Below are 15476 nucleotides of genomic sequence, written 5' to 3'. Positions count from 1 at the left end.
TTAATGCAAGCATTAAACGCATTGTCCGACCGTTATCGGAAAATACACAGCTTCCTGGTGATTTGTTAAGATATAATTGTTTCTCTGGTAGATTAGCTGCTGATACAGTTTCAAAAATGTCCCTATTGTCCAGGACAGAGATTGTGACTCAGAATGCGTTCTTGGTGTCATACAGGCAGCAAAGGCTGATTAAAATAATTTGATACAGTTGTGGGAGTGTGGCACATTCGACTCCCTACTTATCTTATCCTCTGGCAACACTCCAAGAAGAAAAATGTAATAAGGGTGTCACTCAGAAGTCTCACAATATAATTCCCCTTCATTGTGCAAATACATTCACATAAACCAAACGGTTAACATTAGCTTATTTTTGCTTTTAAAAGGTTTTCTACAGCGAAGAGATCTTGCTGGCGCAGCTGGGGTCAGGAGAATCCCCCATGAACAGCCTAAACATCAAGTCATGCATGAGTTCCTTTGTGAGCTGAGATGTGTTGGAGAGGGTAGCAGTGGACCTGGAACCAAATGTAAGTGGCTCACTGAGGGGACTGTCACTGCTCATTACAGGGGGGGTGGTCTTCCTGCTGCTTCTGGGTACATCAAACGCCATGGAGCTAGCCACCCGTTTGGCAGGCTGAAGAGGACTGAGGGGTGGAACTTTCTTCCTGCTCTCCAGGTAATCCTCGTGTTGGTGGGGAACTCTCTGGCTGCTGGAAGCGGGGGGCCGAGAAGGGGGAGTTGGCACTTGCGTTTTAGAATCTGTGGAAACTCAAAGGGTTCAATTAACTGATACATAAGTGTATATCTATAAACTTACCACACCATTGTTAATTAAGCTTTGTTTTCTAATTAAGGGAACTTTCTATGAATCAACTCACACAGTGTGTCCATCAGTTGACCCCGTTTGATGTTATGTTCTGGGCACTCTTTTGTCACTAGCTGAGAAGTAGTAGTCACTCCAGGCAAGACCACACGTTCAGCCATCAGCTTGCGTGCAAACGTTTCCACAGTCATTTGTAAAAGATTCAAAGAGGACTTTGATAATCTTGCCTTCAGCGGGCCTCTGGTTTTAGCATCGCTGGTTTGACCTTTCCCTGTAAATGTGACCTCAGGGTCAGGGTTGGGAGTCAGAGGTACTCTATTCACACGTAGATTTTGCAGCCCCAAACCTGACACTTTGGCTATGTCCCTTTCGCTGATTTTAGGAAGGTAAACATCCTTTGTTTTTTTGGGTGGGCTTGCTTTCAAGCTATTTGTTTGGGACCGCTCTATCGGTATGTCTGCAGTAACAGTTTCAGTGATAGAATCAGTAACAGACGAGCAAGAGTTGAAGGAGCTGGTGACTTGAGCTGTTGGATCTGGTTGCGCGTGCTTAACTTTCTCTTGAGGACTACGAGCTTCACGTGCGTGCTTGAACATGGCGTTGGATAAAGCAGAGGCCAGATGTTCAACAGCCTGCTTGTCACCATCATCCACTGCTGTTTGATTATTACTGAGTGTCTGAAGGATCTGAAGGATGCCGCATTCAACCTCCAGACAGCTCTCAGCCATTGTCTCTGCCAGGTGCTGTCTTGGCTTGTGTGACTGACCTTGAGTGATGAAAGTCCTCAGCTTGCTTACCACCATTTCTAGGACCTCCTTATAAGCCTGATCAATCCTCAGCTCTTGCGGCGCCTCCTGCAAAGGCTTGGTACTATTGATTGACATGGCTCTGACAAAGTGGCGCAGATTGGTCATAGAGATGTTCGTATGACTGCTCCCCGAGGCCTCGGCAAGCTTCTGAACAACACTAGAACTGATATCAGTGGCTACAGCTGAGGTCAAGGTACGGCTTCGCATGTTAGTCAAGGAGACACTCTTGGTGCTGGTGTTAGGGGACCACTTGTTATTTCCGACAAGGCCCGACGTAGGCCTGACAATGTCGGCGGACATGTTTTCAAGGATTGCACTTATGGGACCAACTGTGGCCTCCTGCAACTTCACCTTGAAGCTGTCAGGGGGATTCACACAGCTGCTATTGGCCCTGAGGACATCTGTTTGGGCCGGTGCCATCGGATCTCCAGTTGTTAAAGTTGCTGCATACTTTTGTCTGATCTTACCCACAAGGATCTGGATGACCTCACAGAGGAGACGGCTCTCCTTTGGTTGTTTGCCACTGATATTCTCATGTCCCATCCATCCATGTCGTCTCTGAATGGTCTGCAGGATCCACAGTGTCACTCTGATGGAATTTGGATTGGCTGCTAGGAGTGACCTCAGGTCAGCCTTCTTCAAGACACGAAGCACGGGGATCTCAGACACTGACTCCTTGGAGCGTGATGAGTGGACACGAGGGAGCATCACATTCCTCCGCAACAATGTGTTTTTTACCTTTACACCACCCACGGGTTCACAAAGGTTACTGTCATTATGTATTTCATGCACAAGAACATTAATTATTCTGTTAGCGTATGGCAGTATCTCCGCATAGGAGACCTTCTCTTGACTCAGCTGTGGGTCAAGAAACAGGGAGCCAGAGCGACCTCCGAGAAGCTTTCCAGGGGGGTCAAGGTCTTCGCCTGGGCACTGGAGATGGGGCTCTTGACCCACAGACACACAGCAGAGGGGGCCACTGACAGGCCTAGACTCTGGGTAGGTGGTTGTCCAGCTAGGTGAATTAGCTGGGCTGTCCTCTGGAAAGAGGACTACATGCCTCTCCTCAATCAAAACATCTATGACCTTCTCCAGGATTTCATCCACCTGGTCAGAAGATAATGTCGTGATCCTTGCGAGGCTTTTGAACTGGCCTTTATGAGGCTTCCCTCCATCCTCTTCATCCAACTGAAACTCGAGGCCTCCTGCAGTGCAGGAGCTCAGTTCAGCCTGGGTGATCGAATCATTCCTGAATTCTCTCTCAGCGGTGACAGAAGGCTCATTTATGTTCACTTCAATCGTAGCTTCCTTATCCAGTGGATTCACTTCCAATGCCTCAGTAAGTTTGGCTTCTGTATCCAAACTCCCCTCTGCTTCAGCCTCTTGTTTGTGCTTAGTCCTCCAATCTGCAACAGTCTCCTCTTTCTTCTCCTTGGTGTCTGGCAGTACATAGACAGAAGTGTTCACTTCCTGTGCTGCCATAACTTCTTTCCTGTCCTCCACTGAGGCAACATCTTCTTTCTTGGTGTCAGACAGTGCATCCACAGAAGTGTCCACTCCATTTGCCTCCACCTTCGGAATGATATCCCCAATGACTGCTTTCTCCCTAATGGCTCTCTCAGATGCTGCAGCAACCTGGTATAAATCCCCTAATGGAATGTCCTTTTTTATTCCTCTCGATGCAGCCTCAACACTTCTGGATTCTACCTCTCCCCTTTCTTCCATATTAAGGTTGTTGCTCTTACTTTCATCCTTCCTGTCTCCCTGATTCACGGTTGCTTTGATTACATCCTGTAACAGGCCCTCTACTTTCACAAGCAAGCTCGCCCGGGAAGATTCCAAAGGTAAAGTGCATGAAACTGGGGGCGGCTCGTTTTCCGAGCTCATCAAAGGCGAGAGCGGGATCTCCGGCTTCTCAAGGGAAGTCGCGTTGCGGTTTTCCTCGGGTACAAGGAGGGCGGCACTGCCTATTAGTCTCTGTGGAGTGGAGGAGCTCAGGCTACCACTGAAAGGCCGGTAGTACTCAGAGGACGACAGAGTGCTCCGGGAGGTGGTTGGCGTGTCACTGGAGCGGGACATCAGGCGCTCGTACTCAAAGGCCATAATGGCTGGAATGAGGATGCTGTTCACCTCCTCCACCACTGTGACAACCACATCCCTCATGATCATCTGCAGCTCTTCTGACGTGATCTGCGTGGGTGACAAACTACAGGTTTGTATTGTGAAGTTGTCGATAAACAATGTCCTTGCAACATTTGAACTAAATGATCTAGATCATAGTCGAATGGCTGCAAAGCTACGACGACGCAAAATCAGACCAAACTCACAGTTCCCTTGAAATGCTCCTCCAGTAGTGTCTGTTGTCTGCAGAAAAGAACATGAGTTATTCACTTCAAAGATATACATAGCCTTCCCAATGCATTTTTATTCTGAAACAACATATAGAATGTTACATTTTTACATATAATTAAGGTGTATGAAATATATTTCGGCCTGTAGACCTACATTTCAGACAACTGCCAGGAGATGGACTGGAAGGAGTCAGAATCCTCAACCAAACTCCCACAGGTTCCGAGTACAGATGAGGCATTACTAGTACGTCCCTCATCAACTAAGGAGAATTTGCATTCGTACAAAACACTTGTTTACATGAAACAAGATCTAAAACAAGATCTAATCATTTTTAACTGAGTTTTATTCAATCGATCTGATGGACAGATTAAAGTCTGACTTACATGGTTGAGGGCTGTGTGCAGACACAATGGATCTCTTTGTCACTGCCACGACCAAGTTTTGACACAAAGATGATAGTTCCTACAATGAAAATATAACTTCACTGAGCATAGTGTTGTGTATCATACAATACTGTAGATCCAGAAGAAATAGATGCACTCACTGTCTTTACACCACAACCAGGATCTGTGTATGAAGGCCAGGGTTTAGACTCAAAGGAACATGGGTTGGCTGAGGCAGTTCTATCCACTGATGAAACAACCAAAACATTGTTGTCACTTTCACACAGAAAGCTAACTAGACTGATTTGTTGCCTGCTCTGAGCCTCTATCTAAGGGAAGCCGTCACCTTGTGTAATTGTTGGATCCAATGTAATGTTTTCTGCACATGAAGTTTCATTCTCAACGGCCTCACACTCAAGCCGTTTCCTCTGCGCTTTGAGATACCTCCTAAATTCACAACGGTCTTTTTTCTAAGTCGAGAAACAACAGCAAAATAAATCCAAGAACCGTATCTTTTTTTCACCCCCCCCCCAAAAAAAAGACATGGTTGACGATGAAACAAACTGAAGAAAAATTGGACACATTCAGTACCTGCTTTTCTCGCGCCCTCTGGTCAACTGCCCCCTTAGTCTTCAGCCTCATCTCTCTCCTGACTTCCCTGGTGATTTCCTCCAGTATCTGGCGGCACACCTAGGGATGATGAGGCAATAAGGGTACAGCTGCACTCAACCGCACCTGTATAAACCATCCTACAAAAAGAAAATCTTACTAGATGTTGGAACTCTTTATGAGGGCAATTTCTGCGTTACTTACCATCTCAGACCTGTAGGTGGCGCCTGAGCTGCAGCCGAGGCATACCATGTTGCTACTCGGAGCTATGCTTGGCAGCTTTGGAAACAAGCTGTCTGACTTTACCTCACGAGCAGAAGATAACCTGAAACATATTTCTCATCGATTATTCAATTGTTCATACCACAGTGCCCATATCAGAGGTCCAGTCTAGGGTGTGTTTCCTGACCTCAACCGGTTGGCCTTCCTCATCATGTTTCGCCCTCTCTGCAGCAGCCACTCGGTGACATCAGACATGGTCACCGTGGGGGCAATCATCCCCTGTTGCTGTAGGGTGAAAAACCTCTGCACAAACACCTTCTGTAAGGGAAAAAGAAAGGAAATGCAATTGATCCTTGTTCCTCTGATGATAATGGAGTTAATCCATTGGCGACATATGGATTGTAAGCAGTCAGGTTAGGCTCACCTGCTCTGCCCTGAATCTGCGGCACCAGTCCAACTCAACATCCGTTAAGTGTTCCTTGTACCTGTTGAGCTCCCGAAGGGTACATATTACCTGAAGGGAATAGGAGAATGGGGGAGGGAGGGGGGTTCATTAGGACATGAACCGGCCACAAGAAAAATTAGAGAATAATTTACAAAAGAAATCCAGAACAATTACAGCTCACTTTATCATCCTTGGTGATGAACCGTCCAGCAATCAGTTTTTGGTGGATGTCTTTCCGGTGGAGGTAATTTCGTAAAAAAGGATCGTGCAAACTGCTGTATTCTGAGTTCAGCAGGTGTCCGTTGGGATCAGTGAGGTCAAAGTGACTCTTGGGCTGAATCAACTGGTATAAAAATAAAACCCCAGTTGCCCCATCAGTCCCTTTTTGAGTCAAATAATTCACACACATTCCCCAAAACATATTCCTGGACAAAGGCTTTATGCTTTTTGTTATTCATTACCCTCTCGCCGAGTTGTGTGGTGTGATAGACGTTTGACACACCAGCAACAACAGCTATCTTTCCTCGGACAGACAGGTCCAACGGATGAATGTTTCTCGGCTCTCCATCATTCTGGAATTAATTTAAGTGCCAACAAGATATAAAAACCAAACGTCCCTGTCTTCATTTTTTTTGTCATCAATTAACAGCTTCAATTATTCTTAGCATGACAGCCCCCCAATGACATTATCAAAATTTCATTAAATTTTGATACTTTTCTCCTTAAACAAGTCCCACATTTTATGTGTTTTTACAAAACAAGTTTTACAAACTTACCGTATGATCCATGTTGATCAGTCGAATGATTGATACAAGCTAAATCATAATCATAGTTCTACTGCTTTTACATCTTACATATGTGTTCTGGGTTAGTTCATGAAGAGAAATATAAAAATCTAATTTGGGATTTCAATCATTGGTATAGTGCGTCATAATGAAGGGAACGTCACCTAATCTCTTAACAGTCTACGTAATAAACACGGCCTCTGAATACTCGCTAGGGGGCGCTAAAGGCAATATTTTTGGTACCAATTTATTTTATTGCTTTTATTGCCATATTCAACAACCATGAGTTTTTTTTATAAACTTCATACTCCTCTCTTCTTGAACATATAACGAAGTAAACATCTTTTTCACTTTGTGCAAATATCTTTCCTATCGCGTACCAAATGCAGTCATTGTAGGCCCTAAGTAACATCGTCTGTAAATACTAGGCTACTAGTACAACGACGCAGTAGGTGATTTAAGATGTTGGTAGTTGGTTATTACAATCGGTGTTGAATTAATTGGAGTGTGTCCCTTCAAATGAAAGCGGTGCGCTCAGCGGCAGTGTTTTTGCGTGATGCAACGCGTGTACATTTGTAGGCCTATTTGTTTTTTCCGAGTGTAAACCGGTCATCCAACAGCGGTCCTGCACGTCCTTGGGTCCTGAGCAAGACCATTTTAATTTAATGCCACGCCCCCGGCGTATATCGTGACACAAACACACAGATAACTGGAATTACAGTTAGATAGGTGAGAAACACGGCATCATCCGTAGCCCACGTGGCTGTGGCAGGGAACAATAAATGTCGGAAACGTCATCAGAATATAGTTTCATGTGACAGTGAGTTATGATACAAATTTGTGTAACCCGTCCACACCCCTACAACCTTAATTTCAGACTTTATTGTAGTCCTTTAGTTGCCAATCATGGACCAAGTTGGCCCTGACTCGAGGACATTTGTCATGCCATCTACTGCATTCTGAGAATGTAGTCAAACTATTGTACATGGTCTTACTATGGTGAAATCATTTCCTGCCCTTTTGATGAGCAAGGGATTTCTAATATTACACTATGCAGAATAATATGCACATATCCATGTTTTTTTGTGGCAATTGAAAGTACAGACATTTAAATCCAATCATCACCAAATAATAAAATGAATAAAACCATCACAAACGTCTTACGAAGATTTAATGTACATTTATTCTTAACACGTGGAACATATAGTATAAAGATTTCATACTGAATAAATGATATTCATTAAGCCAAAAAAAAGGAAAAAAAGAGGAATTTACATCAAGTTTTTAGCTACATTGTCTGAAATACAAATATGCAGAATCCATATCACTGGAAAAAAGAAATTCAAACGGTTTCTTCATTAGGGTCTAGATTTGTTGTTTGAAGGAGCTCAAATGGAACCGCAGACATCATGTTGTGATGTCATGTTCTCTACACCTGGACTGTAGACAAACTGAAACTTGATCTGTGTGGAGAGGTCAGGTGGGGTCGCAAGGGACAGCAGCTGCTCACCCCTGTAGCAAGAGACGGGCAGGGGGGGGGGCGCCAGAGGAGGAGAGGGGGGGGGCAGGGGGGGGGCTGCCAGAGGAGGAGAGGGGGGGGGGGAGTAATCACATGGCATACTTGATGTAGGGAATTTCACTTGAGTGTAACCTTTAATTCATCAAAGATTAAAAATGGTGTAGAGCAACAGAAGGTGAGAGAGAGAGCAAGAGAGAGAGAGAGAGAGAGAGAGAGAGAAAGAGAGAGAGAGAGAGAGAGAGAGAGAGAGAAAGAGAGAGAGAGAGAGAGAAAGAGAGAGAGCGAGAGAGAGAGCGAGAGAGAGAGAGAGAGAAAGAGTGTAATGTACAACATCATATATACACTGCAGCTTGGACTGCATCTAGAGTTGAGGACCAGTCCTAAGACGTGACTTCTTTTATAAGGGTCAAGTCGTACAATCAAGGGACAAAGAGAAGAGGTCGGGGTGTTGTAGGTTCACGATACTTTGGGGGGAAAGCCTTTTTTCTCTCTCAACATTAACTAAAATCGGTTTTAAAAACTACAGTTTGCTGCCAAGCCAGCGTATCTCAGTGTGAAACAGTATTATTACAGTATGTTTACAGTTTTCTTAAGGTGTACAGTACAGAAAAAAGTCCTACAATCTACTGCACAGGCCTCCCATAACAGATGTCTGCTCACAGCCGATGACCTGGTACCTGTGGGGCTGAGTATATAGCATCCAAGTTACAGCAATTATACCACACCAGAGTCCATGAGTCTATTTAGCCTCCAAACATGAACCAAAATATCGTTTTCCCCATGCCCTACCCCCCTGCGAACCCCAAGGGAGGACCTGGGCACATATATCCCCCAAACTCACTGTAAACGAGACAGCAACTTTGGTTACAGTTTTTAGTTTTTTCTTTTTTGTGTCGATTTTTCCTTTTCATTAAAAAAGTCCTTTCCGCAGGGCAGAACACACTCTCTCTCCTAGGCCAGGGTCCCAATCTACTCCTCCCCGTCTGTGTTAGTTGATCTTTTTTTCTTTTCCAGGCTTTTTGAAATCCACAGCTACTTCATGAAATTCCTTCTTTAGAGAGAAGCAGGGGGGGGGGGGGGGGTAGAAAGGGCAGACAGTGGAATCCGAGGTGATTTTTGCATAAATTAAAAAAAGGACAGTCAGTTTTGCTCTTAGTTCTCTCCACGCACACGCAACAGACACACAAACAAAAGAAAGGGGCGAAGGGAACGGAAGGAGGCGGAGCCGAGAGCCCACGGCTGTCATGACTGGCCGATCAGAAACAGTACGTCACAGATCACGTGGGACACCAGCGAGTTCATGAGGGGCGACACGGAGATGTCCAGGAGCCGCGACTCGTACAGCGTGAACTCGGAGTGGTTCTCCTCCACCTTGGCCAGCGCGTGCAGGGCCCGCGCCGCCCGCCGCATCATGTCCACGCTGGTGGGCTCAAAGTGGGCCGCGCCCTGCATGTGCAGCAGGGAGCTCTGGCTCTGCTGGTACTGCGTGGCCGCCAGGCTGTCCTCCAGGAAGCCCAGCAGGTTCCCCACGCTGCCCTTCTGCACGGCGATGGCGCGGGCCGCCAGGCTGTCGCCCTGGGCCAGGTTGGCCAGCAGGACCACCGCCATCTCCCGGCAGACGGCCACCTTGCGCTCCCCGACGAGGCGCACCAGCGAGCCGTACAGCTTCTCCAGGCGGCTGAAGGGCGGCGTGGCCAGAATGAGGTCGACGTTGTTGTCCTGGATGCTGAGCTTGCTGAGGGTCTCGAGGACCAGTCTCTGGGGGGACAGCGCCCCGTGAGGCCCCAGGGAGGGGAAGGGGTCCAGGGCCTCGGCCGACGGGCAGACGGCCCAGTGGAGCAGGCCATCCAGCAGCGGCAGGCAGATGCTCTCCGGGTAGACGGAGAGGTCGAGCTGGCCCGAGATGTTGGCCAGGGTGACGAGGCAGTTCTCCCGCAGCACCTCCAGACAGTCCCACCACCACTCGTCGCGCTCGCAGCTCACGCCCTCGTCCTCCTCCTCCTCCTTCTCGTAGGTGACGGGCGCCTGCTTGCGCTCCGGGTGCCGGTGGTGGAGCAGCACCAGGCGGCCCAGCAGCAGCAGCAGGCCCGGGTGCTTGGACATCTCCAGGTCGTTGCCGGGGATGAAGGAGAGGCTGCGGACGATGTTGGACACGCAGACGCAGCGGCGGGCGAGCGCGTCCTGCCAGTCGGCCAGCGTGCTGAGGGGCGCGTCGTCCTTGCTGTGCGGCTCGTCCTCCAGGATCTTGACGTTGCGCCGGCTCTGCAGTGCCGGGTTGATGCTGAACAGGAACTTGCCGTTCTCCTTGCGCTCCTCGGCGCCGCCGCGCACCGCCTCCTCCGTCACGGAGCCCGGCCGGGCCGACAGGACGTCGTCAATGGTGGCGGTGACGGGGGCGCCGGCGGGCGGCGGCGGGGGGGCGCCCTTCTCTTTCTCGGCGGCGGGGCGCCGGGAGGCGGACGACTGGGGCCGCTGGGACGCCGATGCCTCCTCCTCCTCCTGCTCGGCTTTCTCCGGGCACTCGCCCGTCGTCGGCGCCTCGGGCGCCGCGCTCTTCTTCCTGGCCTTGGCGGCGGCCGGCGTTCGTTTCCGCTGCTTGGCGAGGTCCGACCGCCTCTCGAAGTGGGTCTGGATGTGCTCCGTGGTGTCGCCCCCGCCGATGCTCCAGTGGACCAGGCCGCTGTCGAAGCTCTGCCGCCTGCCGAACTTGGTGGAGCGCCCCCCCAGGAAGAGGTCTTTCTTCCGGACCACCTTGATGGGGAGCTTGTCGAACTTGCTGGCCTGCTTGGGCTTCTCCTGAGGCGGGCTGGGGTCCGGAGCCGAGCCGGGCTCCGCGGAGGACGTAGACGTGCCTTCCCGCCCTTCCTCCTCCTCCTCCTCCTCCTGCGTGGGCTTGTCCTTCTGCGAGCTCTCCTCCTTCTCCTGCTTGACGTGGACCTGCGATGAGATGTCCATGCCGCTCTTCTCGTCCTCTTCTTCCTCGTCCCCCTCCTCTTCGTCCTCGCCTTCCTCCATGCCTTCCGCTTCCTGTTCAGGACCCTCCTCGTCGGAGCTGTCTTCGTCGGCGGCGCTGGGGTCGATGAGGGTCCGCTGGCCGGGGTCGCCCACCTCGTACTCCTTCAGGATGTCGAAGATCTCGATGAGGCAGCGTCGGAAGTACTCCACCACCAGCTCCAGGAAACCAGGAAGCTGCAACAGAAAAAAACACAGTTTAGAGATTCCCGTCCCGATTTCGTGACATGAATCTCAGTAACATGAACCATCTTCTTGGAGAACCTTCCGGGTGCCGTTTGTGTCCAGATTGGGGTCGTGGCCGGCGCCACCTACCTGACAGAGGTTGAAAGTGGAGATGCTGTTGTCGTCATACAGCAGAATGTTTATCGTGTCCAAGGCCCAAGTGCTTTCAGCTAGTAAGCCTGATTTTAGGGACATCATCACTCGCCAAGCTTCTGGTGTGCCTAAGGGGAGGGAGGGGGGGAGGGGGGGTGACAGTGTGAAATAACATGAGTGCATTCGCCCGCAGAGTTCTCCGTCAAGAACACCTCTGAACGTTGAGGTGTACCCTTTTCAAACGTGTGACAGCATTTGACTTCCGAATGAAGTGAGTCAGTAGTGACGTGAGTGGAGAGCGACTCGTACCGATCTCTTTCATGGTGAGCCTCCTGCGGGGCTTGAGGAGGGGCTGCGAGGCCTCCACGGAGCCCGGGGGGAAGGCCACGTCCCGCCTGATGAGCGGCGGCTGCACGGGGGCCTGGCCGATGTGCGAGGCGGGCACGGGGGGCGCCGCCTTCAGCATCTTGATGCCCGAGTGCATGTAGGGCGACTTGCTGGGCGACGTCCTGCTCTCCATGGGCCGCGGCATGGGCGCCGGGCTGGCCACCTGGGGAATGTGGTTCTGGGAGGACTGGTAGTTGGACTGCAGGGGTCTGGACATGGGCGGCCCCGAGCCCCCCGGCCCGTAGGGGGGCTGCCTCGGGTTGACGTGGCCGGGCCACTGGCCCTCGTGGTTCATGCGCTGGTCGGCCGGCATCATCTCCTCGGAGCGGTTCATGCCGTGGTAGCCGGGGCCCTGGCCCGGCACCGGAGGCCCTTGACGGTTGGGGTAGTTGGGGTAGCCCATCTCGTTGCGGCCCTGCCACATGGGGCCCTGGGGGCCGTCGGGGGCCGACTGCATGGGGCTGCCCATCATCTGGGGAGGCATGGGGGACTGGGAGTTGGGTCCTCCGGAGGCCGGCCCCCGCTCCCGGCCGAAGGGGAAGGAGAACTGTCCCTGGGGGCCGGGGGGCCTGCGCTCCCCCCCTGGGTAGGCGTTGTACTGGTTGTACATGTCCTGCTGGCCCTGGGGGCCCGCGGGCTGGGGGCCCTGCTGCTGCTGCTGCTGCTGCTGCTGCTGAGCGCTGAAGGGGACGTTGTACATCTCCCCCTCGTGGCGCTTGGCAGGAGGGCCGTAGCCCCCGTCCACAGGCCGCTTGTAGTTCTGGAGACACACAGCCAAACACGCGGCTCACTCCAACATGTCAATCCACAGAACAATGACCATCAAATAATACTGAATAACCTTGCAACTTAGCGATGCTCATTTTTATGGATGAAGATCATACCGATGAGAATGTATAACGTGTGCTTTCTGGTCGTTACTGTTCGCCAGGCCTATTCAGAAGTGGTGTGTAGACAGCGAGCAATGGACAAAGTGTTCTCACCGGTTGTTGCTGTGGATACATTCCTGGCTGCTGGTTGGGGTATGGTCCACCAGGGGGTGCTCCTTGGCCAGGGTACTGATTACCATAGGAATCAAGCCTGGGAGACAAAACAACATTCACACACTGACACACATTCCATCTGATCTCAAATATGTATTGAGTATAAAGAGGCGTTCCTTCCTTCCTAAAAGCTCACAGCGTACAGAGTACATAGTGCTTGCAACAACAACAAAAAAGTGCTGATAGGAACGGTTGCTGGTATGGGCACGGGATGATGACATGAGTGTGTGTGTGTTTGTGTTTCCTGCCAGAGCACTGACCGTTGCTGCTGGGGGGGGCGGCTGGGAGAGTACATCCCTGTGTCGGCACCAGCGGGCATCATGTTGGTTTGGGGCGTTCCAGGGACCATGTTGCCATCGGGGCCCATGCCGGGCTCCTGTCTGTGGGGCCAGAGAGAGAGAGAGAGAGAGAGAGAGAGAGAGAGAGACAGAGAGAGAGACAGAGAGAGAGACAGAGAGAGAGACAGAGAGAGAGACACAGAGAGAGACACAGAGAGAGAGACAGAGAGACAGAGAGAGAGACACAGAGACAGAGAGAGAGAGAGAGAGAGAGAGAGAGAGAGAGAGAGAGAGAGAGAGAGAGAGAGAGAGAGAGAGAGAGAGAGAGAGACAGTGAATCAGAGAGACACATCCTACACACTACAGATCGAGACTCTCGCATACAGAGTGGGCTGTAATGCTAGAAACCATGGGCTCGGTGCTAGTGGATTCTGGGATCCCAAGTGAGGCCGTACCTCCTGTCATATCCCGGCCCGTAGGGAAACTGCTGTCTCTGGCCCATCTGCATGGTCCCCATGGGCCCTGGGGGGCCACGGGTGAACTGCTCCCCCATCCCACTGTTGGGGCCGGGGCCCGGAGTCATGAACTGCTCTCCAGCTGCACACACAGAGAGAGAGAGAGAGACAGAGAGATAGAGACAGACAGAGAGAGAAGGAGAGAGTTAAAGACCTTGCGCTGCCTCGCTCTCGGCGGCAATGCTGACTCGGCAGCGCGGGATGCCGGAGCAGCCGGGGGGGGGGCCCAGCGCTCACCTTTCCTCATGCCACCGAAGGGGTCCTTGTTAGGCTCGTAGGGGCCCATGCGGCCCATCATCTCCGGCCCACCCATCCCAGGCTGGTAGGCCGAGTTGGGGGTCATGGCGTTCCGTCTGGCAAAGGCAGGGTCTCCGCCATCGGCAAAGGGGTCCTGCAAGTTCACACTCCTGGAAGCCGGCAAGCAGAGAGAGAGAGAGAGAGAGAGAGAGAGAGAGAGAGAGAGAGAGAGAGAGAGAGAGAGAGAGAGAGAGAGAGAGAGAGAGAGAGAGAGAGAGAGAGAGAGAGGAGAGATGGTCAGGAACCCCTCAAGACAACTTTGGGAAGAAAGAAAATGACTCCTCTCTGGTGCATGGGGGGCGTAGGGACGTACCTGACCACAGGCATGGGGGGCATCTGGCTGTGGGGGGTGGAGGCTGGGGTCGGGGGCTTCAGCTCGCCCCCCTCAGCCATGGAACTGCTGGTGGACTGGGGCGTCTGGGGGCCCTGCAGAGATCCAGACCCAGCTGCAACAGAGAAGAGGCGCAGGTGAGACACGCAGCACCCAGGTCCCCCCCTCAACAGAATGTTCCTCTCTCTGCTAGGGGGGAGGTGAATGCTGGAGGGGGCTCCTCCGTGTAGGAGAGCTCCAGGGGGAAACGCGTGCCGGTTTTTTTTCCAGGGCGACACCCAAGATCCCCAGGAGGAGTTTGGTAGGAGACGCGGAAGCGCACGGCGGAGCGCTCTCTTGTCCCAGCATGCCTCTGTTCGCTCTGAAGAGGCCACAGTACAGTACATCCACACCTAGCTGGCATCAGATTCACCATGGGGGTGGGGGGGGTGGGGGGGGTCTGTGGCGTAGGGGCGGCCCTCATCTTCAGCCCTGGCTCTGGACTCTCTGTAGTAGCCCAGCCTGTCTGATGACTCATGTGTTCCATTCATTAACTGGCACTCACACGCCGGCTGGGGTCATCGGCAGGTCGCAGTTATTCACATTTTCTCACTTCGCCCTGTCGCTCGCTCTCGTTCTCTCTCTCTCTCTCACGGGCGCACGCACATCAGCCAGCCAGCCTTCCCTCCCCCCTTTCCCTCTCTTCCTCCCTCCCCCCCTCCCTCCCTCTGGGCAGGGATTTCCCTCTACTACAGATGAAGGGAGGGTAGGAGGGGGGGGGGAGGGGTGGAATCTTACAACGGAGAGAGAGAGAAAAAAGACAGAGCAAGGGAGGGGGAGAAAAAAAAAAGTGTGCGACTTCACACACACACACACACACACACACATACAACCCACCCCTTTTTCCCATTCATCATTTTCTGGCTCAGCACTAATCTCCAGGGGAGTGTAGCCTGTGAAGCCCTGGGCGTCTGGGCCAAGCAGCATGCAGCAGGCATCAAGCCCTGTGTAGCACACTCCACAGTGAGAGGAGGGGCCACCAACAGACGAGCAGCCCCCCCTACACACACACACACACACACACACAGTCTCCCCCCAACCAGTAATGTCATGCCAGCAAACATGGCCCACATCAAAGAGGATTCCCCTCTCTTGTAACCACTCCACCCCCCCCCCCCCCCCCCAGCGGGCCGTCCTACGTCAGCCTTGGCCAGGCTACAGAGCAGGCCCTTGGTGGTGCTCAGCCCAGACTGGCATTTGATGAGGGAGGAGCCTGTCCCATCCAAACCAAACGGCTTTAATTAAAGCGTTCAGGCAAGAACCCCCCCCCCATCTCCCACAGAGACCCCCTCGAGGCCCCATCCTCCTACCC

At 51.9% G+C, this 15476-nt stretch overlaps 2 protein-coding genes across 2 annotated transcripts in view; both read right to left on the bottom strand.

Annotated features, from left to right (window-relative positions):
• Window positions 1-330: 330 nt before the first annotated feature.
• Window positions 331-6563, bottom strand: LOC146295234 (uncharacterized). Its single transcript, XM_084695678.1, has 14 exons — window positions 6417-6563; window positions 6102-6212; window positions 5822-5983; window positions 5620-5709; window positions 5383-5513; window positions 5178-5298; window positions 4956-5054; window positions 4711-4834; window positions 4526-4611; window positions 4365-4443; window positions 4135-4240; window positions 3957-3993; window positions 876-3819; window positions 331-756 (listed from the first exon to the last, which is right to left on the bottom strand). Exons 1-14 carry the CDS (start codon window positions 6426-6428, stop codon window positions 389-391), a joined length of 4470 nt encoding a protein of 1489 aa, XP_084551804.1. The 5' UTR covers window positions 6429-6563; the 3' UTR covers window positions 331-388.
• A 1489-nt stretch (window positions 6564-8052) lies between these two features.
• arid1ab (AT-rich interactive domain 1Ab) overlaps window positions 8053-15476 on the bottom strand; it is a 34111-nt gene continuing 26687 nt past the window's right edge. The window contains exons 13-20 of the mRNA XM_084696041.1: window positions 14108-14240; window positions 13735-13904; window positions 13438-13579; window positions 12965-13084; window positions 12645-12741; window positions 11584-12421; window positions 11272-11402; window positions 8053-11133 (exon numbers count right to left, since the gene is read on the bottom strand). Of these exons, the coding sequence (XP_084552167.1) occupies window positions 9187-11133; window positions 11272-11402; window positions 11584-12421; window positions 12645-12741; window positions 12965-13084; window positions 13438-13579; window positions 13735-13904; window positions 14108-14240 (3578 nt within the window). The 3' untranslated portion in view covers window positions 8053-9186. The remainder of the gene's footprint in view (window positions 11134-11271; window positions 11403-11583; window positions 12422-12644; window positions 12742-12964; window positions 13085-13437; window positions 13580-13734; window positions 13905-14107; window positions 14241-15476) is intronic.

Source organism: Hypomesus nipponensis, chromosome 4, assembly GCF_054491055.1.
Source record: "Hypomesus nipponensis isolate SF chromosome 4, ASM5449105v1, whole genome shotgun sequence".
NCBI classification, from domain to species: domain Eukaryota; kingdom Metazoa; phylum Chordata; class Actinopteri; order Osmeriformes; family Osmeridae; genus Hypomesus; species Hypomesus nipponensis.
The sequence above is the reverse complement of the archived record's forward strand: the minus strand, read 5'-3'. Positions and strand labels throughout refer to the sequence as shown.

Excerpts from the sequence above, each read along its gene's own strand:
- LOC146295234 (XM_084695678.1), bottom strand. Across the intron at positions 5,055-5,177 it reads CCACCTACAGGTCTGAGATG|GTGTGCCGCCAGATACTGGA; the intron begins GTAAGTAACGCA and ends CATCATCCCTAG. Across the intron at positions 4,612-4,710 it reads GGATCCAACAATTACACAAG|TGGATAGAACTGCCTCAGCC; the intron begins GTGACGGCTTCC and ends TTGTTTCATCAG.